The following is a 27,993-nucleotide window of genomic DNA, read 5'->3' as shown; positions in this document are numbered from 1 at the left end:
ACACTTGGTAAAATTGCTTTCTAAGATATTACAGGTGCTACATTTGATTTCAAGTAAGCGTCTGTACTTCCTGCTCCAACATTTATCCACCCACAAACACAAAGACACCCTCCCTTCCCTGTGTAAGTCACTAACAGATTGTGAATTGGTCTGTGAATCCACACAGACATCCTGTTACACAGACACATGCTCACTGGAAAGACAACTGTTAGGATAAGAATGTGATAATCTAAGTCCAGGCAGATTTTAACATATATTTTTTTTATTAAATATGTAAAAAGATCAACGCAAGTCAAGTTATTCACATATTCAGAGACAAAAAGCTATCCTACCATGCGACAATAGGTGGGTAATGTAAAATGAATGTGATGCATCTGAATAAGACCTCTTCATCTATTATGCCATTACTTATCGATATTTATAATTAACAATACATATGTTTACATTCCTTTCAGTTTACATTTAATATATAACAAAAGCTTTATGGTGTACTATTTAGTAAAAGTAATCTGAATGCATATTAAACCTTAACGGAATAATGGAGACACTCACCAGGGAAGGGAGGGAGTCTTGGTTCCCTTCTGGAGTTTCCTTCTCTCAGTTCAACGGGGTGTTTATCTAATCCTTTTCCTGCTTTTCTGCTTAGAACGAACATGAGCTTTCTCTTTGTCCCCTGCTTCGATCACTTCCAATCTGACCGTGGTAAATGAAGTGCTTATAATCAGACATCAGTGGGTGTGGGACGACCAAGAAAAAAAAAAATCAGACTTCCTGAGAGGGAGGAGCAGGGCACACATGCTGGGATGCCATGGACCCAATAGGATGTCCTGTGACTGGGATGGGGCTGAGAGGAATGTGTGCCCTGAATGCCACGATGAGAGAATGAATGTGTCCCACCACCCATCAGTGGTGGGTGCCCAGACACAGCGGTTCTAGCCTAAGAATAATTTGGAAATAGCTGTGAAGGATTTTCCCCCAAGCCTCCATGGCATCATCTGGGACATAGTACTTCAGAAGATATTTAAGATGGGCATGGGAAGAGGACGGACAGCTTTTCTCTAAATGGATGAATGGTCTGGCCTGAGCCCCTGGAAGGAGAACGAAGTATACCACCTGGGGAACATTCACTTCAGGTAAGACATGGGGCCAGTAGGTCTCCAGCTAAGTAGCCCAGGGAGGTGGAGAGGAACAGAGTGATTCCAGCAAGAGGCATTGGGGGAGCTTTATGCAAGTTTAACAGCCTCCAGAGGCCTGGGAGAAGACAAGGTCCTAACTTCCTGGTATCCATTCACAGGAGTGAATCACCCAGCCCTATGTAATAACTGAGCCCTCAGTAATAACTGAGATCTCCTGGGCAGGTAAAGCAACCACTCAGATATCCATGAGTAGCTGTTTATTGTACCTCTTTATAATAGCTATTAAAAAAAACCAAACAAAAAAGAGTGAACAACACAGGCTCAGAAGAGCAAACAAACCAGTAAGCCTGATGCTGTGTAAAGCACAGCCACTATCACAACCAGGCCTGGGAGGATGTCACTGCAAGGAGCAAGGCTTTCCAGCCTCAGAGAGATGAGCTGCTGCCGTAGGGCTGAGTGAGCAGGAGAGAGAAGAAAGGGGAACCAGACACCATGGAACATCTGTCCACTTCTGCACAGTGTGTTGTGATCAATTCAAGAATGCAAGCCATCTTCCCACAAAGACCTCAGTACGTACAACTGCTGTAAAGAGTTATTTCGGAAAGCCTTCTCTTGGTGCAAGGCTTCAATGCTAGAATTTAAAGTTAGCATTTCATCAATTAATAAAGAAATTTCAAGGCTTTATGATGCATAATTCAGAAATTTATTTTAAGATTTTTAAGTGGAAGGTGGGGCGGGCACATTTGTTTCTTGTTTTTTCTGCACTTGCTGGCCAAAAGACCAGTGATAGTAAACCTAAGGTTAAAACCAAATCAAAGGAGGGAGCTAGAAGGGGTACTATCTGTCAAAAGGGAAGACGGGCAACGGTCGGGAAAGACACTAAGAAAATGTGCAAATATTAGTTAAAAACAAGGAATGCTTTCAATTTATTAATGTTTCCTATTTATGAATTGCCATGGTCTAGCAAATGTCAACGAAGGAGGGCCCCTGTGTTGCAGAGGTGGGGAGAGTCCTTACTCCGGAAGGTGATGGGAGTCCCTGGTGTTCCTGTGGAGAGCCTGGTGTTCCTGTGGAGAGCCACACTTCTCCCTTGAAATCACGATACCAATCAAGTCTTCACTTCCAACCTTGCAGCCAGTACCAAGACGATGCCGAAGGCTGGCACGTCAGGCACACCCTCAGGCTACCCTGGAGCATGGATCCCCTGACAGGAACCGCAGGACTTGGGTTGAAGCCCTTACGAGGAGGATGAGGGATGAGGCAGGAAGCGTCGTGCCTTCTGAGACCCTCCCTACCTTTGCAACTGCAGACTGCAAATGACATCCTGCAGGGAACGGACCCCCACCAAAGAGGACCCTGAGAAAGAAAATAACGTGAGAACCTGGGAAGTGGGGAGGGGAGGGCGGGGGCGCAAAGCTGAGATGGCGTTGTCCGTGAGTGAATGTCTGAAAACTAACAACTGTGTGGCTGTCTGTATGCTGCTCTATCAACACTGCTGGGCCCTGAAGTCCTAGTTTTGAATCCGTTTTTTTCCCTTTAGTGTTGTGAGTAGAGGGAGAAACTGTGTTTTCCCCATGACACAAGCTACTGTCATATGGCTTTCATATCAAGTATCTGTTTCCCTTTGTTCCAATTACTCATCTGACCAAATTAATAATAGGAGGTGAGACTTGCAAACATCAAAGCACCACGAATGCGTGTGACATCTAGTGACACTGGGTTGAGAAATGCCAATATAAATACCATATATCAAATTACCATTGTTTCACACCAGGATAAAAAGGGGTGGTGGTGGTAGCGGTGATGGTGGTGGTGGTGGTGGTGGGGGGGTGGGTGGGAAAGAGTTGTTCTGGAAAGAAGTAAGGGAAGAGTAGAACCAATTTCAAGCAGCCAAGTGGTGAAGTTGAAGGTATGTGACCCTATGATCTCGCAGGTAGGTGACCAGGACGGCCACCTGCTCATGCATCTTGGCAAAGGAAATGGGAACCAAGTGCAATGGCTGGCGGATGCGATATCGCTGTGGATGGTTAACGGCAGGTTGGGAACAGCTGGTTTCTACTGAGCTCCAGGCCACACACGTTCCAATTCTCCAGAAGGAAAGTCCCCACACACGATGGATGTGTCAAGAGCTGCTGAGATGGTTCAGTACTCTTCTTGCTGCTGGGGCTGTTGGTCATGGGCTTGCTCTTCCGCTTCTGGCTCTTCTGTTTGGCCCTCCTGTGGGGGAGGGGAGAAATTTCAGCCAAAACTGATTGACTTTCAGGCCCTGTGAAGTGTCAGGCCTAATCACCATGAATCACCAAAACACCAGGCTCTGGAGTACACCAGGCTCGGGGACAACTCAGCAGGCAAATGTTCTTAGCTTCCAGGTGTCAACACTAGATACAGGGACACCTTCACGTCCCTGCACCATCCAAGAAGGGCCATTCTGCAAAGTGCAACTATCAAGTGTTAAGGACTCGTCTTCTCTTACAACTGCTTTATAGGAGATCTTCACAGGACACGCCGTGTACTTTCCTACCCTCAGCAAGAGCTGGTACGCCAGACACAGTGACTCAATAGCCCATAACTGCAAAGAAGCCTAAAACAAGACCCCAGGCCTCTGCAGATGTGTAGGATGGTTGCCCCTCCCTAGGGGCCCATGATGCATTGCTCCTTATCTACTTCCTGGTCCCTCTGATGCTGCCATTCTTCACGCCTGGTAATATCTACCTGAAGCAGTCCCTTTCTGTCACCTAATGCCAGGATGACCAAAATGAGGTGGACTTAAGACACCAGAGAAGCAACTTGTGAGTTTCTGAGGGGAAGGAGAAGGGTGACAGCGGATTCATGGGCAGCCACAGGCAGAGAGGCCCCTTTCATCACTGTGCTCAGCTCTGGCTCCAGGACCTTGTCACATGTCTTTGGGGTGTGTGAAGCCCTATCTGCTTACCTTCTGCTCACTGACTGGGAAGCAGAGAGTGTCAGCATTCCTTTACTTGGTTCCACGCGTCCTATTTACTCAGTGAAGCGGATCACAGGCATCATCTCAGCCTCAGCTGCAAATCCTTCATTTTTTTCTTTCTTTTTTTTTGATGTCACAAAGAATAATTAGTTCTTTATCACCCAAGCAGAAAGAGTGAGGCACATTGATAGTAGCTAACTGCCCCTCAGGCATGGCACAGGACTTCAAGATGCAGTGTGGCACGCATACTGGCACATCCAGACACTTGACACACTGACTCCTGGTCTGCCAGGCTCATACTCTTCCTACCTGGCCCTGTTTCCTGTAGCCCGGGCACACCTGTCAAGACCCAATTCAGACAGGACTTCACCACCTCCCTGCGGCAGACCTGCATCTTCCCGCTCTCTCCTGCATCTGTAAAGCTCACTTGGGGATGAGGCTATGTGGTAGAGGGCATGCTCAGCGTTCACAGGTTTGAGACCCAGGATCGCACAACAAAAATCAGCCATCTCCCTCAACTTCCCAAATGAAACTCACTGGGAATCTTGCTCATCTGGAGCCTTTTCTATTGGAGCCTGAGGTTCTTGAGATGGGTAGCCTTGTTCAAATGAATCCCATCTCATTCACTACAGCATTCAACAAATGCCACATCAAGAGGAAGAAATCAGATTCCAGAATGGATGACCAAGACAGATTACCAGCCAAGGCTGTATGGCGTTTTCTCAGAGATCAAATAATGTTATAGCTATGTGCACTGACCATGGAGTTCTCTGCCCAGCTCTGCAATTAGTGACCTGTGAGGCTTTGGGCTTATAGTGCAACTGCTGAGCTCAGTTTTCTCAATGTGAGGCAATAGAAATATTCAGGTAGTAGAGTTCATAGTGTGTTCAACCGATCAATTCAACAATGCATTCATTGCATCCAACAGAGAAACTGGTAGTTAAAACTGGTAACATGCCTAGGTGGATGTTTTTCATAGTCAGTATTTTAAGTGTGAGCTGTGATTATAATTTCTTAGTGAGAGAGCACTTTGGAACATATTTCAGATGTGCAAACAATGAATAGAAAGTTATCCTTTCTACAGCAGTCAAAAGTGCAATGTGACATCAAACCGAAGACCAAGACTAATTCTAGTACTTGTCCTTTACTGGTTCTGGGTCAATGGCCACATAATTTGGTAAAGGTGAGCTCTGACTATGCCCAAAACCATACTGTTGTCCCCTCCTACAACTGTCCCATCTTTAGAAGGCGAGGGAAAATACCCTACTCTCTCTTCTCTTTTTCTGACCCCCCAATTCACACTCTGGGCCCCAGGCTTTGCTATGGCTGCACTTTTCGGCAGCATCCTCTGCCAGCCACTGCCCACTGCTTGGCATGTATGGTGGCAGCCCTCTCAGCTTGAGGAATCAGGGCCTCAGCTGACCGTGGTACTGTCAGAGTGAACTGGCAATGCGAATACTCACAGATCAGGCAGCAGGTGTGGCCCTGGTCAGAGCAGATGGCTCTCTGCTCTAGGGGAATGTGGGAGGGCATAGGGTCCATTCCCCACAGGAAAACATACTTCTGGAAGCCTCTCTCCCTACCTCTACTCCGGTACTAATGGCTCCTCTGGCTAAGCTTCCATCTTTCACTTTCCCTTCTGTGTGTATTCTACTGGGCAACTACCCAGCTTCCTCTGCAGCCAGGCTCGAGCCCCCACCATGCTCGGGATGATGACTTACTAATTATCCTAAGTCCTCAGGCTGCTGTGCCGTTTTTCATACTGTAGCTAGCCTTCAGCTGCCTGAAGCACACTAACATGACTGTTTCTGTGTGCCGTCTCAGACACGAGGTTGTACTTCGCGTTTTTCAGACCGTCTCGTCACCACTGGGGGTCAACTGTGCGATAACAGTGTTATTCCAGGACTGGAAGCAGAAGGACTGGACTCCAGGAAGCATGGAGCAGGAACAAGCTGCTGGTCCCGATTTCTGGCTACTGGAGTCCGGGCCCCCTCTCCTCAGGTCCAGGTCAAGCAAGGAGGTGGTTCTGCAGCCTATAGCTTGGAGAAGGCAGTTCCCCACATGCACCAGGCTGAAGTACCAGCCACGGGAAACTGCTGGTGATGCCACACACCCACTGCCGATCTCTAGGATATGCTTATTGGGCAATAGTAGTATGAACAGCCAACATGCCCGTTTAGCTGCTTTGCTAATGCTTGGGCACGAGCTGATTCAGGACTCTCACCATGCTACCATCGGCTCCCTGCAGGGGGCTAGGCAAAACCTATGCTGAACACGGGACTGATATACTAGCGATTCACCAGATGGATACTAACATTTCCATGGCAACCATTGCACTTCTCTAAACACTTAGCTGTGAGTGATGCTGCTATTCTTAATTTTTACTAGAACCCTCAGAAAGAGAGGCAGGTTGGGAGACAGTGTCAAAGGAGGGTCTTGGCCATGGTCGATGGAAAACAAGGTCAAAGGTCACCAGCAGCTGATGTTCCTACTCCCTAAATGGGAGACACTAAGCCTTATCCCCCACTGGGTGCCCGCCACGGTCGGCGGCTCTTTCCTCTTCCATCTTGGCTCTGTAACTGCTGATGTCCCTAGTCAGTTCAACCTCCAACAGAAACGCCACCTTCACAGTGATGTCTGCTGGGTTCTCCAGGCTATGTGTGCCTCACACAAGTTATTTATGTCTCTGTCACCACATTTATCACAATCTGCCACATTTTCCAGGCAGCCTTGCTCCTGACTGTCTCCCTCCTCAGGTCTGTGAGTTCTGAGGTAGTGGCTGTGTCTATCTGTGGATACCTAGCATTTCAAGTCCAGTGGAGGGCACAGATTCCCCACTGACAGACATACAGACTGTTTCTAAAGAGTGCTGAGGAGAAGGAAAGTCTTTAGTTCATTTTAACAGTGGTTTCCATGACAGTCAGTACCTCAGGAAATGAGCAACTCTTTACAGCTGGTATACCTCTGCTGACAGGATCCACAAGGTAGCAGGCAGCCAACAGTTAAGCTAAGACACCTGTGGCCCAAGTTACATACGAGGGGAAACCATACTGAGGATGATAAAGAGGCACTGTATACCTGGCTGGCAATCTGTTCTGGAACCTTCCACTAGGCTGCTACACTTCAAAACTGAGTAACTTCCTGACTGCGCTGCTCTAGACTAGCATTTTACCTCTTCTAAGCATCCTATTCTGGGACTGCTTGACTCTCAGAGTCAAGAGACCAGTCACCAGCAAAAGAAGATCTGAAGGAAGATCACTTATGGGAAGAGACCACCCAACAAATTCTCGTCCTGGGAAGTCAGGCCATGTTCACACTGGTTAGTTGAAGGGCACTCAAAACATTCCAGCCTTTGATTCCTCAGCCCATCTTCCATCTACCTCTGGGAAAACCAGACACCTCTGCCATCTTGGGTGGTTATGTGTACTCATGCTGAGAGCCTCAAACAAAATACAGATGTTTCTTCCTGGGTTCCACACACATCAGACCCACACAGGAGCACAGGCCTGCTCACCTCTCAGTTGTGGGAATGGCCTAGAGACAGGCCACAGCATCAGGGCAAGCACAATGTAGGACAAGGAAGGTTGTGGGTGGTACTGTACAACGACACGGAGGCCACTGAGCATGTGCTTCCAAAGTGATGCTCTCCTAGGGTAGGCAGCCTCTTCGACCCACTCCTCTCCAATGCTGTCTGTGCTTCAGGGAGGCCGCCACAGAAGCCTGAGGAGACCCATGCTCCTCAGAGAGGAGGGTGGGTGCCCCAGGTTTCTTGGAAGACTCCTTGAGCTTCTAACAAGGAAGCAGGACAGTGAGCCAACTGCTCCAGAGCCTCTGCACAGAGCTGTGCATTGTGTGCGTGTGTGTGTGTGTGTCTGTGTATGTGTGCGTGTGTGCGTGTGTGTGTGTGTGTGTGTCTGTGTATGTGTGCGCGTGTGCACAGCATGGTAGAGACCCACCCAGCATGGTATGTGCTCATAATCTTTCCTGTTCTTACTACAGAAAATGGTCTCAGGTCTTGCCACACTCTAAGCGAGGATTCCTGGTATGCCGTGGATCAAATGCCTTATTCCCGGTGGGAATCTCACTGCAGCCTGATGCCTCTTGGGAATTTTCTAGACACAGAGTTGCAATGTAATGTATCCTGAACTGGATACACTAACCCAGGAACTGCATGTGTAGATGCCGCTGTAGCAACACACAGGGCTGAAGTCATTTCCCTTCTGGATAATGTCTGCTTCCTCTAACTCTCTTCCTGGCTGTGGGATATAGTTAAGTGGGCATGCTTTTCCTTAACACATTTCTCTTCACTTGATGATAACCCAAGGCTAAGGTGCTGCTCAGTGGTAGAGCATATGCCTGGCTCACACAAGACTGAGTTTAACACACAGTACCAAGCCCCACCCACACACCTCACAACAGAGAAGGGAGAGCATGAGCTCAGGATTCAGAGTCTAGTGCTTACAAAGTATTGAAGCTTTTTGCCGCCTCAGTTTCTCCTCATCTGTGAAACAGGACAGTACATACTTGATAAGATGCTCAAGAGAAGTTAAGGCTCTGATAACCTACTGTACATAAAGCACAAGGCTCCACTCCAGCTGTCTGAGAAGGGTCTAACGAACCCATTCAGCTTCACTCAGTGAAGGAGCTTTGAGCGTGAGTGCTCTGTAACCAGGTCCACAGCACAAGAATTGTTCTGTGGTTCTAGTGGGTGGCAGGGTACACCAGGGTCTGGGGGGACTGGAATGGCAGAACGAAACCGAGTGTGGACATCCAGGCCAGACCTCCTCAAACCACACCCTGGAGTTCTTGCCTCAGCCAGGAATCCAGTGATGCCACACAATTCACCAGGTCATACTTCAGCACCAGGTCTGCCTCTTGGGACCAGTTCTGGCTTCAAATAAGGTTTTCCTTCCTGCTACGAGGGCACAGATGGGAAGATCCAAGCATGCATGTTGGCCTGGCTCCTGCTAGCACCCACGGCCACAGATGGCAGCCCCATGCACTCAGCCTTCCAGGATTTGGAATGCTCATCTGATGTCATCTCAAGCAAGCTTCAGAGGCAGCCACTGTAACTGACGTGCACTGGCCAGATCACATTATGGACATCCTCCATGGTCACAAGCACGCTACAAACCAGCCTCCATGCTGAGAGCCACATTCTGTGACATCATCATGGCCTTGGGGACTTAACTAGGCAGAGTCCCAAGGCTTCAAAATCCACTCTTTGAGCTACGAGTCACCAAGAAAGAAGTTACCAAAAAAAAAAATGAAAGCCGTGGTGGGGAGTTCCCAAACCTGGCACAGTTTCCTGTAGCCGGTAGAAGTTTCAGCGCTAGGATTTTAAACCATATGTGGAGGAAACATCTGCCTTTGGCTGGAAAAGGACAAAATAAGCTTTCTGGTGGCTCGCTATGGTCTGTGGAAACACTAACACATGTGACTCCCCACCCCGTTCTCCCTGAGCACCCACAGGCCTCCAGGTCAGAGAGTCAAACACTTCACGATCTTTGGCCTAGGGTAAGGAGAAGCTCAAAGGCCGGCCCTGGCCTCTTGCCTCCCACAGCTCAGCTCTGTAGAAGGGGGAAGCTCCGACTTCTGCCTCCGGGCCAAGCTTTGCCCTCTTGGCACACACAGACTGTGCTGACTCACCACGGTCTCTGTAGTTTATCCTGCCTGTCAACTGCCTGGTCCGTAATTTCCTTCCCTACCCTCAGTGTCCAGTCTCCCCCCATCAATTCTTTCTTTTTTGGAGACAGGGTCTCACTATGTAGCCCTGGCTGGTCTGGAACTTGCTGTGTAGACAAAGTTGGCCTCAAACTCACAGAGATCCACTGGTCTTAGGCTCTTAAGTGCTGGGATTAAAGGCATGTGCCACAATGCCTGGCTTCCATTTTTTTTTTTTTTTTTAAATAGGATATCACATAGCCCAGGATAGCCCTGGAATCACTGTGTATACCTGACGCTCCTGCCTCCACCTCCCAAACGACAGGTGTGCTCCACACGCCCAGCACATCTTCTTACTACCTTCACAGAGCCACATCCCAGGTCTCCCCCTGCACTTTTGCTCAGTGGCGGGTCCTCCCTACAATGAAGCGTTTTCAGTAAGGTCTGACCCACAGTCTGGTCTGTTCTGGCAATGAGTCACGAAGGCAGTCAGCTATGTCAACACGATAGACAGCAGCGGGGCTCAAAGGGACGGGAAAAGTTGTTTTCTCACTTAACAATTCCCAGACAGCAGACCTTCATACAACTCTTTCCTGTCCGTTTGCTCAAAGCTGAAAACCTCCTGGGGTCTGGCTGTGTGTTTCAGTTCAAGTCCCCACCTCTACCTGACTCCTCCCAAATTAACTTACAGATGCACATCCCACAGGCGCGGGGGAATAGAGATCTTGGCGACAAGCAAACTTATTTCTCTGGGACCACAGAGGCCACCAGCTAAGTCGTAACCCCATCAAGACCCCAGGGAAGTATTTAAACGCATGGGTGTGTTGTACTTTGAACAAGCGTCGTTTTAGAACTCAGGGGCTGGCAGCTTTGCACACCCACCTGCTCGTCTGAAGCATAGAGCACTTCCATGAGTCGCTGCACGAGGTCATCGTTTTCCTGCCCATGTTCTTGGCACAGCAGTTCAATCTCTCTCAACTTCCCGAAGTAGAAATCCCTCTCCTTCTCCACACCTTCTAGGGCAAGTTTCAATGAATGTACCTGCAGAAGAGCGGGTGGAGAAGAAAACCATGAAACAGAATAAGAAACGTGACCTGCTATGTCCGTGCACAATGGTGAAAACCACACGGAGCCAGACATGGAAGTGAATGGAAGCCCCAGTGCAAGGGAGAAGCCACAGGCCCGGAGACCAATCTCAGGAGCATGCTGCTGTCCAGGATTTATTAACCAGTTAGGATGCTCCATTCACTTGCACAGCTGTGCCTGAGTTTATACAGCCTTCCTTTTCTTGGTAACATGGGCCAAACTACATCCTGTTGCTGTGATTCAGGATGTCTGTGTCTCCCCTGATTCTTATGCTGGCACCCTACAACGTGATGGTATCAGGAAGCAGGGCCTTTAGGAGGGGAATGAGATTTGTGTATGAAAGAAGCCTAAGGGATCCTTCCACCTTCTTAACATGAGAAGACCAAGAAGAACCAGTCTTGGCTAAACAACTGATCTAAACAACATCTTGGTATCGGACCTCTCAGGCTCCAGAAAGTAAGAAATAAAATTCTGTTGTTCACAAGCCACCCAGCATAAAGTATTTTGTTACAACATCCCAAACAGACTCAGAACACTTGTTTGTAATCTACTGGGAAGGGAAGTAAGAGAGCTGTGTGTTTTAAATGACCCTTTCTTCAGATCACTGGTGTTAAAAGCCCTCCTCAGATGCCGAGTCAGAGCAGATAAATGCTGTCCTTTGAGGGGGCAGATCCTGGTGCAAACACTGAACACGGTGCAGGAGTGGAAGGCTGGCTGTGTTGATCTGCCTCCATTTGCCCAGTTCTGGCTTTGTGTTCGTTCATCTCTGGAAGGGCAGGGTGGCCGAGGAGCTGCAGACCAACATGGCTCACATCTCCCCCACCCTCCCAGAGGTGGGTTTAGGGATCTTCTAGAGTTAGAGTGAAGTCTCTAACTTCTAGGTCAGTAGGGCAGTACAAGTCATGGGCTAGAGCTAACAACCATGGCAGGACTATAACACTGACATTCGGGTGTTGTCAGTATTGAAGGGGAGGCCTGCTGACTTTTAAATCTTAGGATACAATTCTCTGATGTGTATAATAACCACACACAGGTCCCGGAGAATTCTCTTTTGTAATACTTCATTTATATTTATGTAGAGCAAGGATTCTAAATGGTAGGTCGTGACCCCCGCACTGGGTTGTGTAACTGAATGTAAGGGGGGGATTACAAAAAATATTTGGCAACAGTAGACATTTGTGGTGTTCAACAATTAAAGATTAATTAGAAATCAAATGTGCAATGGGCTTGAGGTGTTTCTGGCCGAGCTTTCCTGTGCTGCATCGTGTGACTCCACTGCAGCCTTGGTTCAGAACACCTGACACTTCACATCATGTGTGCTGTCATGCCACACATTGCCAACACGGGCTGCTGCCTGAGGCGCCTCAACTCAGCCGGGAGCTTTTCAGTCTTGAACTGTAGTGTTTTCACTGCCCACATTGTTCTTACAGAAACTGACAGTCTAATTACAGAAAACAAACACTAACGCTTTCCACTATCTCTCCTTAGCAAGCAAATAGCAAATTAGTTTGCTTGTATGGTACTGTTAGACAAAGACACACCACTTCATTAGAATGAAAATCTTTTTTTTTGTTTTGTTTTGTTTTTGAGATGGTCCTATCTGGCCTGGAACCCACTGAGATCCACCTATCTGCCTTCTGAGTCCTGAGATTAAAGGCATGTGCCACCATGATGGCTCCAAAAAACTATTTTAAAATAAAATTTCTTTATGACTTATGGCCAGTTCATTTGTTTTGTTTTGCCCTTTTTGTAGTGATATTTGTAATCTAAGAAATAAAACTTGCCTGAAGATCAGAGAATAGAGCCAGCCACAGAATTAAACATAGAAGTCAGGCAGTGGTGGCACACACCTTTAATCCTAGCACTCAGGAGGCAGAGATCCGTCTGGATCTCTGTGAGTTCAAAGCCACCCTGGACTACACAAGATTAATCCAGTTTAGAAGAGACACAGCCAGGCAGTGGTGGCACACACCTTTAATCCCAGTACTTGGGAGTCACATGCCTTTAATCCCAGCACTAGGAAGGTTGAGACAGGAAGTAATATGCTGGCCAGAGAAAGGAATATAAGGCAGGAGGAGACAGGAATTTGAGGCCCTTTCGGCTGAGGACTCAGAGGCATTCGGTCTGAGGATTCGTCGAGACAGGATCTTCCCCTTTCGGCTGAGGAGTTAGCCTGGTGAGAAGTGGCTGTGGCTTGTTTCCTCAGCATTTACCCCAATATCTGGCTCTGGGCTTTTATTATAAGACCATTTAGGATTCATGCAACACCTTTTATAGTCCTATAAACCTGGGGTCACATGAAATTTCTGGAGTGAGAAGAGGCTGTGGGTGCAGAAGGCTGAAGAAACCCGGGCACAGCAAACACTGGAGAATAAAAAGTCTTATGGTTTCTTTAGGTGAAGTTTGCTTTTCAGGATTAAAAAAAAAAAGTCCTACACATTATTTTTAGTAATTACTTTTTAGGTGTAAAATCTCCTTTTCTTTTTTTTAAAAATAAGTTGGGCCTTTGGTACATGATGCCTGGAATTACCGACATTCAAACACATACTGGTCCACGTAGCCATTCCTTAGTCCACATCTGATAAACAGATCTATGCTGGGATGGAGCCCTTAGTGCTGATCTCACGATGCCCTCATGTAAGCACTCGAAAGGGTGCGTGTGGGGGCTCAGTTAGTTAACCCTGAATGTTCATTCCTGAGAAGACTACACATTTGCAAAAACACAAGGTCACCAGCTTGGACTTCAGATAGAGGAAAACTTCCCTGATCCTGGATCCCATCTCTCAACTCGACCACAGACTCCCTCCCAGCTCTGCACTGCAGCAGGCAGAAGGATCACAACCTGTGGCTCCCCCACACCAAGCAGGGGCAGTGCTTTAGCTCCTTCCCACAGATGTGACTCAAGGGAGGGGTTGTGACCCACAGTTCGGGGGTCAGAGGGCACCGTGGCATGGATGGCATTGCAGAGGGCATGGACTGTGGCACCAGGAGCCAGTAGCAGCTGCTTGTTACATGGTGCTGGCCAGGAAGCAGCGACCCAGATGAGGAGCGGGATTGAGCTATTCCCTTCAAGGCCTACCACATTCAGCACCCCACTTCTTCCAGCGAGGCCTCCCCTAACAGCACTGCGGGCCGGGCTGGGGACCGAGTGTTAAAACACAGGATGGGAGGTGGGGGTGGTATTCAAACCATAGCAGACACAGTTAACCTACACAATCCAGGTTGTGTGCCTATGGATAGTGGTCTAGTCTACACAGCTCACTGAGGCTTTTGTGGAAATACTCAGTCTGAGCTGGGCCGGGCTGGCATTCCTGACATGTTAGAGAAGGGGAATGGGCCTATCAACACCCGCCCCCCCTAAAAATTGACAGCATCTGGGCACGGTGGTATACACCTGTAATTCTGATACTCAAGAGACTGAGGCAGGAGAGTTGTTGTAAGCTCAAAATCAGTTTGGGCTACAAAGAAAAAAAAAAAAAGAATCCTGGCAGTAGGCAGTAGTTACTTCAAATGACTGAAGATCAGCCGGCAAATACGATTCCATTCCAACGGTGCCGCTAAGAGACAAATGGCCAGCCTCATTCCTCACAGGTCACTGCAGACACCTAAGTGACGGAGGCTGAGAAAGTCAGGCCCCGCGGGGAAGCTGGCCTTCATAACTTCCCAGCAGTGTCCACAGCCTAAACGCTCCCAGAGGCTCTGTGACAGCAGTGACTCCAGTCCACTTCCTGCTGGCTAACCCGCCCTCCAGAAAGTCTCAACCATTTCACTACGCCTCTTCCTCCCTTCACTTCTGATTCATCGCCATCACTGGGACTGTGAGGCGCAGTGCATCATGGGAGACGGCCGGAATAAAGGATGGGGGCCAAGTAAATGAAAATTCTCTAAGTTTATGGTGGTTGCCACTTTCTCTGTTACCACCATAATTCACACTTCTGCCTCTGCATTTTCCACGTGGCTTCTCCTTGTCCCTATGTTCTCAATTCCAACATGGGACACTTGTGTGGCCACCTATTAGCCTCAGGGTCTTCCTTCTGGACACAGGTCACCGGGGAACCGAATTTGGATGAGAGCTTGGTAAACATCTGTGCGGTTTAGGCTGTGCCTCAACTGTCTTCTGAAGGACAGAGTGGAGGCAGGTATATCCCTCTCAGCGTCAAGGTGTTGGGGACAAGATGGGAGCAAGGCCTCTCTCGGAAGCACGTTAGCAAGGACAGCAGGTAGATTATTCCCTCCCCCGCCCTTCTGCCCTCTCTTGAGTGGCATTAAGGATCACCAAGGCATTGTGGAACTAGACCCTCTGCACATGATTTGAGAACTGAAGGCAACCTAGAACCAGCCTCATGAGAGGAGGCAGCCGACTACTGGAGGCCATGAAAGATGGGACGGCTAAGGAGCTGCAGTTCCCCATGTGGCCAGAATTTGGGCCGCTGGGTTGGAAACTATGTTGGGGTGGAAGGAAAAGGTGGGTGGGGTGGGGGTGGGTGGATATTGTGGGGGGAAGGAGGGTGGAGAGGATACCTGAGTTGCTAATGATAAAGAAAAAAGTTTGAGCTGCTTTGAGGAAGGGGCATAAATCTAGAGTATGATGAACTCAGGCTTGACTTCACCAGATCCACTCAGGCTGATGTGAAGCCTTAAGCTGGTGGCCCGAAGCTCATGGTTGCTGCTTTCTTTTCTTTTTTTTTTTAATCTGAGCAGAAGTCATTACTGAAAACCTTCTCGCCTCCAACAGAAGACCAGCAGGTAACTAGAACATTCCATGGTTACCCAATCAGAATCCTGAGAGGGCTTAAGATTTTATCTGAAGTGCTAATGGGACCAACTCCAAGCCTGTCTGACTCTGTACTGGATTCCTGACTGAAAAGGCACAGTTATTTAGGAGAAAACCCTGTTTTCAGACTCTTGCCTTATCAGCAGAATGACCAGGGCAGGCTGAGCGAGTACCCGGGCACTACCTAAGACTCTGCAGTCACAGGCTCCTTCACAGTGGCAGGGCCCTGGTGCGGGAAGCAGGTGGCTTCTGCAGTGGGCGCCATGCTGTCCAGTGTTTTATTAACCTCATGGTGTATTACTGTAGGCAAAATTAGAGTTAGAAAACATACCTATGCTTTTCATCAAACCCAGGGCCTCCTGCATGCCAGACTGGTGTTCTCCCACAGAGCCCACCCCACCCCATACTTATGCTTTCCCGTTGGAAATGTCAGTTGATGTAGCAAGGTTTACCATAATTGTGAGAGGGCTGATAAGTCAGGGGAAATTTTCTATTTAAAACACAGCTGTTGCCTTTCAGGGCTCCCATGTAACCTCACTTCTGCCCCTGTGGAGGGGGCTGTTTTTTGGCTTGTTAGTTTAGTTTTAGTACTCCGTTCTGATGTGCAACTGCAGTTAATAGGACCTGAGTGAGGGGACAGTGTCATCCATCCTGCTTTCATGATGGCCCCCAGAATTAAGTAAGCACAGTGTCTGTCACACAAAATAGGCCCAACCACTAGCTACTGAGAAAGGGGGATGGAGAGGGAGCCAGCTGAACTCCAATACAGCCCTAACACTTTTTAGACTGGCCAGACAACACCTGGGGTTCAGGGTGGGCACCGAGGAACAGGGAGGGTGGCCGGCATCCTGGGTCATAGTCCACATCCTTGCGCTTCTCATCCAGCTCCGTGACTAACACCGCTCGCCATCAGCTGCTGAGCTCCCCGTCCTGAGCAGGTCCTCCCAGTCTCTGGCTGGCTTCTGTCTCGCCTTCTCTCCCTTCCCCCAGGCCTGTGGGTGGGACCTCCTCATGCCTCACACACATCACCGGTCCCAGAGACATGGGTGGAGACAACGGCGTTACCTGCTCGTTGAGCTGTATGACCTGCGTTTCCAAGTCTTTGTCAGATCTGGATGCGGAGCCGCTGGACGAAGCCCTTTTGGCAGATGAGGGGCGGGAAGGTGTGGATCCCGGCTTAGCTGCTGGGCTTGATTTAGCCGCACCTAGAGGCAAGCAGAGCACACTGTGGGTACAGCCGACATTAAAAAAAGATTACCAGGTATGTTGCAAATGCATGATAGAACATGAGCTTCCTAAAAGCGACAATCAATGTGCTAATCCCTCCTTGACACAGTCAGAACAAACAGAGGCACACCACCAAGCCACACAAAACAACCACTGAACCTCTCAAGAACAGCGGCTCCTCACATGGAGGAGGTTAACCCCTTCCCCTCCAGGCCTAACGTCACAGCTCCAGTGAACCTGAGTAAGAGGAAAGACTGGGGGTCTGGGGAGATGGCTCTGTGAATCAGTGCTTACCATACAGGCCTGAGGAGTTCAGATCCTTAGAACCCGTGAAGCCAGACATGCTAGCCCAGGGCTCCTGCTGTGGCATGGGAGGTGGAGACGGGCTCACTCGGTGACAAGCATCAAGAGCACTGTCTCAAATGAGGGGGAAGGCGAGGACCGATGCCAAGCTGTACTCTGTCCTCCACCACAGACATGCATGTATGCCCACACATGAACATGTGTACACACATCACATACACATGAATGATGGAAGAGAGATAGGAAATGTGCTTCAATCATCACACGTCATCACGGCACGTGCGTTTCTCAGAGCAAAGGCCCCATGACAGGTTCGTACTTCAGGAGAAACCCTGGCACAAGGTAAGGGCCTCCTCTCTCAGTTTACTCTGTCGCTACAGACAGGAGGAACAGGAGTGGAGACAGCCCCACGGCAGAGAGCACCCTGAGGTCCCATCTTGGTTTCTAAACATCCCTCTTCAACAAAAGCGCCTCTGGAGAGGCTGCCAATGCCGGGGACGGTGCAGAACTGGACCAGTAAGCTCACCACAGCTCGTGGCAAGAAGCAGAGACACACTCAAGGCAAGGGGCACCAGGACCAGCTTGGAGGGGGCAGTCTGCTAGCACTGAGAAGAATGGCCGTGACTTGGGAAATGCCTTGGGTGCATACCAGTCCATGATGAGGGGAGGGTGTATAAACTGAGCATCAGGGAATGCTGAGGAAACGCTAGAAGCAGCACAGATATGCAGTACCCCTAATGAAGAGTAAACTCCTTAATGGGTGCGGAGGCATTAGGCGGGAGGTATGACATGTAAAGGGAGAAACCTTCACAGTGGGGAGTTCGGGGATCAGCACCGTAACCACAGGATTACTGAGTTTCCAATCATGGCACACTGTTATTTCAGGTAAGCCCTCACCCAGCTGGCACTCAACCCACCATGGATTTACTGTCTAGAACACAGCACAGACACGAGAATGGCTTCTCGAGCCAAAGCAGAAGCAACTAGGTATACACAGACAAGTTCGTCTGCTTCTGCGTAAGAGTTGGGCCGCTCCTGGGACCCACCCCTCCGCTTTTGTTTTGAACACAATCCCAGACAGGCAGGAGTTCTGGTGTCCCTGTCTGCACGTGTCTCCCGTGTGTTCCCTCCACCCAATTAAAATCTCCGCCACAATCTTCCATCCTTCTAGAAGGTTCTTAGAGGGCAAGGAACAGTCTTATTCATGTCAGCAACCCCAGTGTCTTGTAAAATGTTAGGCTAAATAGGTCTGGTAAAGGAACAACTTTAGATAAATAGATAAACAGGCAATTAAAACTTGGCTATGTGCTTTCCAACTTCAGTTTTTCTGACAGAGGCAAGGGATTATAAAGACAGGCATGTAACAGCAGCTGCAGGTTTCAACCAACACCCTAATTACAATGTAGTCATCAGGAGAGGCTGTAAAATTTATATGGTGTGTCTTCAGGTGCCTGGAGACACTGGATACAGATGGGAGTCTTACGCACCTCTGAGAAGTCTTGCCAGTGTCGTGGCCTTTAAATGACATGCCCCTTTGTTACGACGGGGGGGGGGGGGGACGACCTTCTTTAAAAGCACAGGAGAAGCGGGGGAGAGACTTGAAATGGTTAGACTGTGAATGACTTAAATTGGTCTGTGTTGGGAAAATCAGTGGCCCTGAAACCTCAATATGCACAGCGTGAACTGGGGGGTGCTAGGGAGCTGTGGTTTGCTCGGAATGGGCAAACTGCTGTAAGGACCTTCCTCTCGGTTGAAGATCACACAGAACTCTCCTGGAACCTGACTTCTCAGCTCTACTGCACAGCTTCTTTGGCTGTAAACAGACTATGAAGGAGCAGGCAGGGAACACAAGGACCTTCTTCAGACAGCCACCAGCCTAGTAGCAGGGGAGGCCACCTTTGCAACCATCGAGCCCTTTTTGATTTTTTTTTTTTAAAAACAAGACTGACATTTTAATAGATAGGAAGTCTAGTGGAAAGAACACAAGGAGCAGAGCTTCTTATCTCAAAACCCGCACTGTGTCCACCAGGGCCAGAACAGGGGCTGCTGAAGTGATAAAGATTCAGTCTCTCTCAGACTGACAGTCACTTAGGTGGCTGCCCAGACATGGTACCCTCTTGGCCTTCCTGGGAACAGGCCAGTGTTCTGGGATGCTGTGCCTGCCAAGAGTGTATGTGGGGCTGTACTTGCTCTGTATGCAGCATTCTCCTCTCCCCTTTGGCCAACCCTGTTTCCTTTTAGTAACTAGGACTTTCAGGCTTCAGGTCTCAGCTTGTGCTGTCGCACACCCTGGGGGCCGCCGCGCCCTGAACATTTCCCCAGAGGCTGTACCAACTACATGGGTGATGACACGGGATGCTTCTTCTTGCACTGGACGTAACTTCAGGATGCTGGAGTTGCATCTATTTTGTTTGCCACTAGTGAGTGCAGCAAGTACAGCGAGTGCGGCACCTGACCCGGAGGCATCCTGTACACCGTCAGAAGTCGGTAAGCACCCAGCAGAAGCAGTGATTCAGTGATGACACCCGGGGAAGTCTGAGGCGCTGATGCCAATGTCAAAGTCACTGGCTGCAAGAGCCAACACGAAAGAAACCATCTGGGTGTCGGCCTCCCAGCTGGGCCCTTCCTGTGTTCCCTTTCCAGCTCTCCTTTGTAGATTATGATGTGGGGCTCCTTCCATGTGGATTCTGGCCAATCCACTGAGGGAGCGAGTGCACTCGGCTGACGTCTGAATGGGTGAAGAGCCAGGTGGTTGGTGCTGGGCTGGGCACATCTCTGCCACTGGCCTCTCCTCACAGAAAGAGGACCACAGAAAGGCCTTCCTAAGAGAGTGCATATACACTCCCCATGCCAGGCAGTTCTTCCTAAGTAGGCCATCAAAAGATGTGGCTGGCGACAGTAACTAAGCTCAGGTCACCAGGCGGTCATGGCCTCACATTCTGATATCAGTTCAAAAGGAAATGGACACAGAAGAGGCAGAAGGTTGCTAGAGCTTGTCAACACAGAGCTACCACTCATTATGGTGGCAGGATATTATCAAATGCAATTGCAAACAAATTGAACTGTTAGTAAAGAGGAGAGGGGGCATGGAAAGCCGGTCTGCAGGGGAGTGGAGGCTGGGGTGACATGCTTTACATGGGTCATGAGAGAGAGGCCAGAGCTGGCGGCAGTGTAGTTGCAGCCACACAGCCTCTCAGCAAAACAGTCTTTTCCTCGTGGAAACCTATCTTTGCTGTGGACGGAGCTCAGCAGACCTCTCTGAGGGTCTGATTCTCCAAGCCCATGGTCTCAGCCTTAAAACAACACTGGTTTCCTGGGTCCTGTAAAGGTCAGTTGGGACCCAGGAACCAGGTCCTTCGTGATGGCCGACATGAGCATCCCTCAGGGATCCTTGACATGAGAAAGAGGAAAGCATGAGAATCAGACACACACACACACACACACACACACACACACACACACACACACACACACACACACACACACAGTAGTAACGGATCAAAAGTACTTTGCATTTAATGTTTCCAGTGCGGGAGGTTTTGCAATTCTGATTAGGTTGTTTGGAGAGAAGCAGAGAGAGAGAAATCAAAGACAAGTGAGGACGTAGCATCGAAGGAATAAACAGGGAGAAAGTAAAGAATGAGGACATCTTAGCGTCTTCCCACACACGTCAGAGCATCACACTGAAAGGTCCTCCTCAGAAGGACGCAGAGTGAGCGCATTAAAGCCGTGGTTGACAGGGACAGACTTACCCTCACATAAACCACACACCCAGAGAGACTCGACAGGTAAAGGAAGTGCACCGGCAACCTTTGGCTTCCGTATTCACCGACACCCTTTCTTTCTTTTCAGAGGACGTACAGTGGGTAGTCTCTCCAAGCCCTGCACATCCCCTGTCAGCTCAAAATAGTTTCTGTTTCTTTATTAGACATATTTTTTCTTTCTTTCTTTCATTTTCTTCTTGCTTCAAACAACTACACTCTGAAGTGTATCTAGCTTCTGGGGCCAGGTATTTTTTTTTCTCATTCACTGGGACCAAACATCGTAAGGATGTTATCAACACAATGCAGTTATCAATATCTGCAAAGTTAGTGTTGGCATAATATCTTTATATAAACTACTATTTATTTTCCCATCTTCTCAAGTGACCCAGGTCATGTCTGCTGTCCAATCCTGGCTTTAGAGACGAAGGTCCTCAACGGCTGCCTTCTTAGCAGCCCAAACGCTCACCTCCACCTGTGACTGTTACTGTGTCTTCCCAGATCTCATGCTTCAAGGATGTACACATGGAAGACACTGGCATCATGGTCTTTAAAGGCAATGCACTCACTCTGGCTACAATTCCGATAGAGAGACTTTTTTCTTACAGCTATCAAATACTTCCATTTCTTTCAAGCTGCATTTGATGATGTCCTGAGACTGTAATTAGCAGTAGCCCTGTTTTATACACAATTGTTCTGCCCTGGAGCTTGTCTCCTCCCCCTTAATTTTCCCTTTCAAAATAAAAAGAGGTTTCAGAAGTAGAGGAAAAGGGACATAAACTCTGCCCAAGTCCCTGTAATTCTCAGAAATTTCCCCACTGGAGATGGACATGATTCACAATGCCTGTCTTTGAGCGGTCCCATCTTAATTAATGCTTTTAGGATTTGGGGCATAAATATGATTCTAAGGTATTTTAACCATAGTTGTAAAAAGGAGTGAGTGGTCTGACTCAGTGTCCCGGTGAAGTCAGAGCATCACTGGGTCTAATGTCTGTAATTAGCAGCTTGCTTGATGTGTATGGAAAATGCTGCATTTTGGAGAGAGGAGGCTGAATAGGTTCAGAGGGGAGAAGCAAATGAAAGCCGTGTAGTCACCTCTGCCCTTCCCAGCCAGGACTCTGTGAGACTCTAGAAACTTCTCATAGTTCACTGTACTCCTTCCGCCCAAATCACAGAGGGGCGCTAACTACATGACATCAGTACTCTTGACAAGGACCATGTCCATGTTAACACAAGTATATGGACACATGCACCGCTTCTGCCCCCCACCAAACTACATCTTCCTCACTTGGAGAGACTGGTTCTCTTCTGCTCCATTCCCACAACCCTCATTCATTAATACCACATAGGACAAGCGAAACACAGTGGGCAGACAACACACCACAAATGCATTGATCAGTGATTCCTGGATGAATCTGACATCACTTCCTTACCCCTTCAGGCCGGCAAACATAATTTGCCTTTTAATTGGGATATGAACTTGTTTTAAAATCAAACAAAAGGCCACAGCTGGCGAAAGCAGCTGGGCTGGACTGATGAGGAGAGAAGTCCCATGGGGGCAAGAAGGCCTTCCTCTGTGATTGACTGACACCAGAGCCATCAACTGCAAGGAGACGGACCACTGTTGGACAAGGAGATGGATCACTGATGGAGAAGGAGATGGACCACTGTTGTACAAGGAGATGGATCACTGATGGAGAAGGAGATGGACCACTGCTGGAGAAGGAGACGGACCACTGTTGTACAAGGAGACGGACCACTGATGGAGAAGGAGATGGACCACTGCTGGACAAGGAGACGGACCACTGCTGGACAAGGAGATGGACCACTGCTGGACAAGGAGACGGACCACTGCTGGACAAGGAGATGGACCACTGCTGGACAAGGAGATGGACCACTTCTGGACAAGGAGATGGACCACTGCTGGACAAGGAGATGGACCACTGCTGGACAAGGAGATGGACCACTGCTGTGTGATACTCATTTCTACAAATTCAAGCACTGAAGACTTTTGTCTTTCCCTTCAAAAAATGGTGCCATCCCTTCACTTTGTAGACTGCCATTAATTTTACTCTGAGAGGGGAAAATCTCAGCACCTCAGTGATGGCCAGGGTTCAGTTCCAAGGGAACTTTAACGGGGTTCCGGGGCCCCTGGCTCACAAGCCCATTGACAGGCTGGCTCTTTATTTTCCAGGCAGCAATTCAGGGCCCTTCTGGCTCTGTCCTCACCAACACAGCCTGTGGCAAAGCCTGGCTGCTGTTCCTTACAACTCAATACCAGCCTGTAACAGGGGCAGCATCTCTTGGGGCAGCTCATGGAGCATGAGCCACACTGATCCTGTGGGGACAAAGACCTGGCATGGCACTGGGCACACCTCAGTCATAGCGGGGTGACAGCGGGATATGGCACTTACCAGCAGAGCCTTGTGGCCCCAAGGGTTCAAGGAACCCTGGACCTGCTGCTTGCTAACTGGGTGATGTGCGGCCACCTACAGTGACTTTCCAGAGTTGGGAGGAGGACCCGAGAAAAACACAGACCGCTTGGGGATGGAGAGAGCTGGCTCAGCGGTTAGGAGTGCTTGCTGCTCTTGCAGAGGACCAGGCTTACATCAAGAGACTCATGTTCCAGAGGGATATGATGTTCTCTTTTGGTCCCCGAAGGCACCTGCAGGCATATGGTGTGCTTAAACCCATGCAAACACACATACATTAAACAAACAAACAAATACATCTTTAAAACATGGAAATTGTTTTTTTTTGCTTTTCAAGTAGGGCTTCTCTGTGTAGCCCTGGCTGTCCTGGAACTCACTTTGTAGACTAGGCTAGCCTAGAAATCATAGTCACCCTGTCTCTGCCTCTCAGGGGCTGGGATTAAAGGTGTGTGCCACTACACCTGGCTTAAAACACGGCAAACTCTGACTCCAAAGGCTAGCACACAATGTTCACTCTGTTAGTACTGCCATTTCTCAGAAAATGAGATCTGACTCGACAAAGCATTCCAAGTAATGGACTCCTATTCCAGACACTAGCGAAACACAACAGCGGTGCTGAGAAGATGCTCCCTTCGACCCACACCTCCACAACCCTCCAGTGAACTCTGAGGCACAGGATGCCCCTCCTCTATGTATTCTCTAACAATACGGAAAATCAGGGTGCTACAGGACAAACCTGTTCTTAAACTATCCTCATTCATTCATTCATTCATTCACCCATTCATTCATGCAACAAGTATTTACTGAACCCCTACCATGTAGCTGGCTGGCAAGCTAAATAGATACTGGTATCAAATAGTGAAGGGAACACAAAAGATGCCTGTCCGTGTGGAGTTTACGTTCCATCTGGGAGCACGGCAGTGAATAGGAACACAATAAGCTGATAAGTAACACAGCCAACATCACTGTTCTGGGAAAAGTAGAACAGGATGGACAAGGAGGCCCAGTTGCATGAGTGAGGAGGGTTGGACTGAGTGGCTAAGTGATGTTACATAGACCCTTGGTCTTCTTCAGTTCAAACTCTTCTCTTGGACCTGCAGGATTTCCACACACCACCGGAGCTGAGTCTGCTCAGGACACCTGGTACTCAAGACCTCTGTGCACAAGTAGGGCTGCAAAGGCCATCAGCCGTGTGTGTGTGTGTGTGTGTGTGTGTGTGTGTGTGTGTGTGTGTGTGTGTGCTGGGAAGGGGGAGCAGTCACCTTTCACTCCTATGAGGGGATGTGCCTAGTCTTATTGTACCCCATGGATTATGTTTAGTTTTGGGCCATGTTTAAGATTCTGTAGTTTAAAAACCGTATTCTACACCACAGCTACCAGACGCCCATTTTACATAATCTGTATTTTGTGTAATGTTAATGTTAACAGGAACAAAAAAAAAAAGAAAGGAAACATTATTGATTCCAAGGGGAGAGCTGAAGGGAAGCTAGGCCCAAGCAGAGCTGGGGGTCAGCCACTCCCAGTCACTGCTCTGGGGTCATTATACAACATGATAAATGGCCCTGTCCTGGCAGAACCTACCATAGCAACTCCCTGCAAGGCAGGCATCCTCACTGCTGAGGGTGTGGCTGCCACGGAAGAGTAAGCAGTGGCTGAGGACCCCTCAGGAACCCCCTCCCCCGGCTGGCCAGTCTGCACAAAGGCAGCCCCTGGGATGCAGAGAGGGCTGAGCTCACAGAGCATGCCCAAGTGGGAACATTTACATATGGTTACTGCTGCCCTGCTCACTGTCCCTGCTGGAGATGGTGTGCTTTATTTTTAGGCATCATGTGATTCTCCAGTATTTTCCAGGCTCTGCTTGAGTCACTTTGGTTTCAGAGAATTTCTCATAAGAGGGAAAAAAAAAAAAAAAAAAAAAGCAACAAAGTGCTTCATGTCTTGAAAGGGCTCAGGTTTTCAAAATCGTAACTTTTAAATAGCTGTTTCAATGTGGAATGTATATTTCGCAATAAACTGCTGACTTTCCATGCTTCTCACACCTTGGTAGAAGATGAATCCAGCTTTCAAACATATTACATGCCAAATCCAATCACCATCTTAGTTTAAATTTGTTATTTTTCAATTGCCCTCAGAGAAATAAAAACAGTGGGGATCCTTTTACCCCAATAAATGGTCCCCACATCCCATCCCAACACTAATTGACAGCAGCAGCCCTTGCCTGTTTTCCACAGTACCAGGGAAGGGAGTGGCTGATGGAGCCAGCAGACTGAGCCAGCCCACAGAGAATAAAGACACACAGGCGTTTCCATGACGACACCATCGTGGGCGCCGCTTGTACTTCTGGCATGCAGGACTCATTTACGAAGGAAGCTTATGAAGTAAGCTGGCCGTTTCTGGGGTACCTCCGTCCTTAGTTACTTTAGATGTGCTGCCCTTTAGTTTCAGCCTGAGTCCCTTTTGACACACAACCGTCCCTTTTCTGATGGTGGCAAGCCTGTTGGGTTCCAGTAACACAATCTTATCGGGACTTCCCAGAAAAGAGTCAGAGCTCAGGAAGTGAGACCATGGGCAGAGCACACTTCAGCTACCCAGTCTCCTTCATTTATTGCATCTGGCTTCTGTACCAGGGTTTGCTGCTTCTACCAACCAACTTCCAAGCCAATCACCCATGTGCATTAACAGTTAGTTGCCCACACTTCCTTCTCCCTTCACTTTCCATATCCCACTAATCATTGTACTGTGTTGACTATATCTCCCTGAAGTATCGATAGCACACAGTGCAACCACTTTCTCAGGCTGCTGTTTCCTCTTCTCCACAGTTAGCTAGCAGTGAAGTTGTAAGCTACATGTAAGCATGCCCCTTCTATATATGCTCTCGTACGGCAGAACAAATACTGCATTAGCCTTCCGATGGCTCCCAACAGGCCACATTATAAATTGTGAGCTCTGTGAACCTCTGTGACAAACAGTCTTGAACATGACACCCATTCAATGATCTCCGTCTGCTGGTGCTGACACATTTGCGTAATATTCATCCTAGAACATGGTGGGGGGGCGTGGCCAAGAGACTACGGCAAAGGTGATGGGAAGGCATTCCCACCATTACGTCACTATATTTAGGACTCTTGGTAGCAGACACACTGGGCAGACTTTCCTCCTGCTCATGGAGAAGGAGCGGCTGCAGAGTAAGCATTTTGTTGGAAAGGCCCACATGAAGTGGTTCCAGTGACTTCCAACCAAGAGTGGCCTATGGGGAGAAGTCAGAGAGACTCAGCCCTATAGAAGCAAGAAACAATACAAGTGACTCTTTCCCCAGGGAGCCTCCGATGAGATCTTAGCCCCATGGATATTGGGTTGCTCCCTGTGGGCTCCACATCAGAGAGCCCAGCTGAGCTGTGCTGCACTGTAAGACAACACACATGCTGTTTTAAGCTGCCAACTTTGTCATTTCCTTTCCTTTTTTTTTTTTTTTTTAAAGCAGTAACAAGGGACCTGTTTACCTCTGCAGCCTCATGGCTCAAGACATCCAAACAAAACCACCTGTGCTTCACTGAACCAAACATACTTTCTTGGGACCTCAACATTCTATTCTGTCTGGAATGTTCTTGGCCATGCCTCTCATCTGGCTAACCTTTAAACTCATCCTTAAATCTCAGCTGAGGTTTTCGTTTCCCAGAAAACCTTTGTAGAGGCTGCAAAGCCAGTGCAGGGGGGCTTCCTCCGAATACTCCCTGAGCATGCTCTCCTCGTATGTCCAACGGCAGGTTCCCTCACAAGACAGCAACTCCTCCAAAAACATGGGTCTTGCTCGGATCACTGTGTACCCTCAGAATCCCTTACCGTGCCTCAGCAATACCTCGGGACCATATGAATGAATATGATTCAAGCAGAGCTGTCACAAAAAAAACCACAGGGGACCAAAGCAATAGGAACTGTTTGTTTTCTGGCATTTTCTGAGCTGCTGTGCAGACACTGGGTTGTTTTCCAAGTTGCAGTGAGGTGCGCTGCAGGCGAAGGAAGCAGCTGGACAGACACTGAAATGTGCCGCATCTTCCTTGAGCTCAACGAATATAGCGGTGACTCAAGCTGAGCAGACAGATAAGCCTCTCTGTGTCAGCCAGTGGGCAAACAATGACTAAAAGGCAGAACCGGCTTGCAGTTCAGGCTGTTCCTTCCAAAGAGACTATATAAAGTGCTACACGCTGCTTTTAGGGGCTAGCAAGCTGGGTAAAGGCGCTGGCTGCATGAGCCTGATGACCCTAACTGATGATAAGCCGTGGGAAGAGCCAGGTACAGCGTGTGCATCTGTAACCCAGCATTCCTGCAGAGAGACGGACAACAGGAGAGCTGCCTGGAAGCTCACGGGGCAGCTAGCCTGGAGTAGAGAGGCAGACGGAAGACCCTGCCTCAAACAAGGTGGAAAGTGAGAGCCCCTAAAAGTTGCCCTCTCACCTCTTTATAATGCTGTGGCACACATGTGTACACACACTATATACATATGACACACACACACACACACACAAACACACTGCTTTTTACTTTGCCCAACACACCAAATGACTAAGAAGGACACTTAGAATAAAAACAGGCTCACAGGCACGCTGTCGTAGCCTGCTTATGGAATTACAAGAGTAACTCCAAGGGTGACTGTGACCCCATTTTCTTT

At 48.7% G+C, this 27,993-nt stretch overlaps 1 protein-coding gene across 3 annotated transcripts in view; it reads right to left on the bottom strand.

Moving 5' to 3' along the window:
* Nucleotides 1-240: 240 nt before the first annotated feature.
* Mapre2 (microtubule associated protein RP/EB family member 2) overlaps nt 241-27,993 on the bottom strand; it is a 149,605-nt gene continuing 121,852 nt past the window's right edge. For all 3 annotated transcript variants that reach the window (XM_052741645.1, XM_052741646.1, XM_052741644.1), the window contains 3 exons: nt 16,670-16,809; nt 10,627-10,785; nt 241-3,353 (listed from right to left, as the gene is read on the bottom strand). In XM_052741645.1, coding sequence (XP_052597605.1) covers nt 3,279-3,353; nt 10,627-10,785; nt 16,670-16,809 — 374 coding nt within the window. In that variant the 3' untranslated portion in view covers nt 241-3,278. The remainder of the gene's footprint in view (nt 3,354-10,626; nt 10,786-16,669; nt 16,810-27,993) is intronic.

This window comes from Peromyscus californicus, unplaced genomic scaffold (genome assembly GCF_007827085.1).
Source record: "Peromyscus californicus insignis strain IS unplaced genomic scaffold, ASM782708v3 Scaffold_17__1_contigs__length_78620276, whole genome shotgun sequence".
NCBI classification, from domain to species: domain Eukaryota; kingdom Metazoa; phylum Chordata; class Mammalia; order Rodentia; family Cricetidae; genus Peromyscus; species Peromyscus californicus.
The sequence above is the reverse complement of the archived record's forward strand: the minus strand, read 5'-3'. Positions and strand labels throughout refer to the sequence as shown.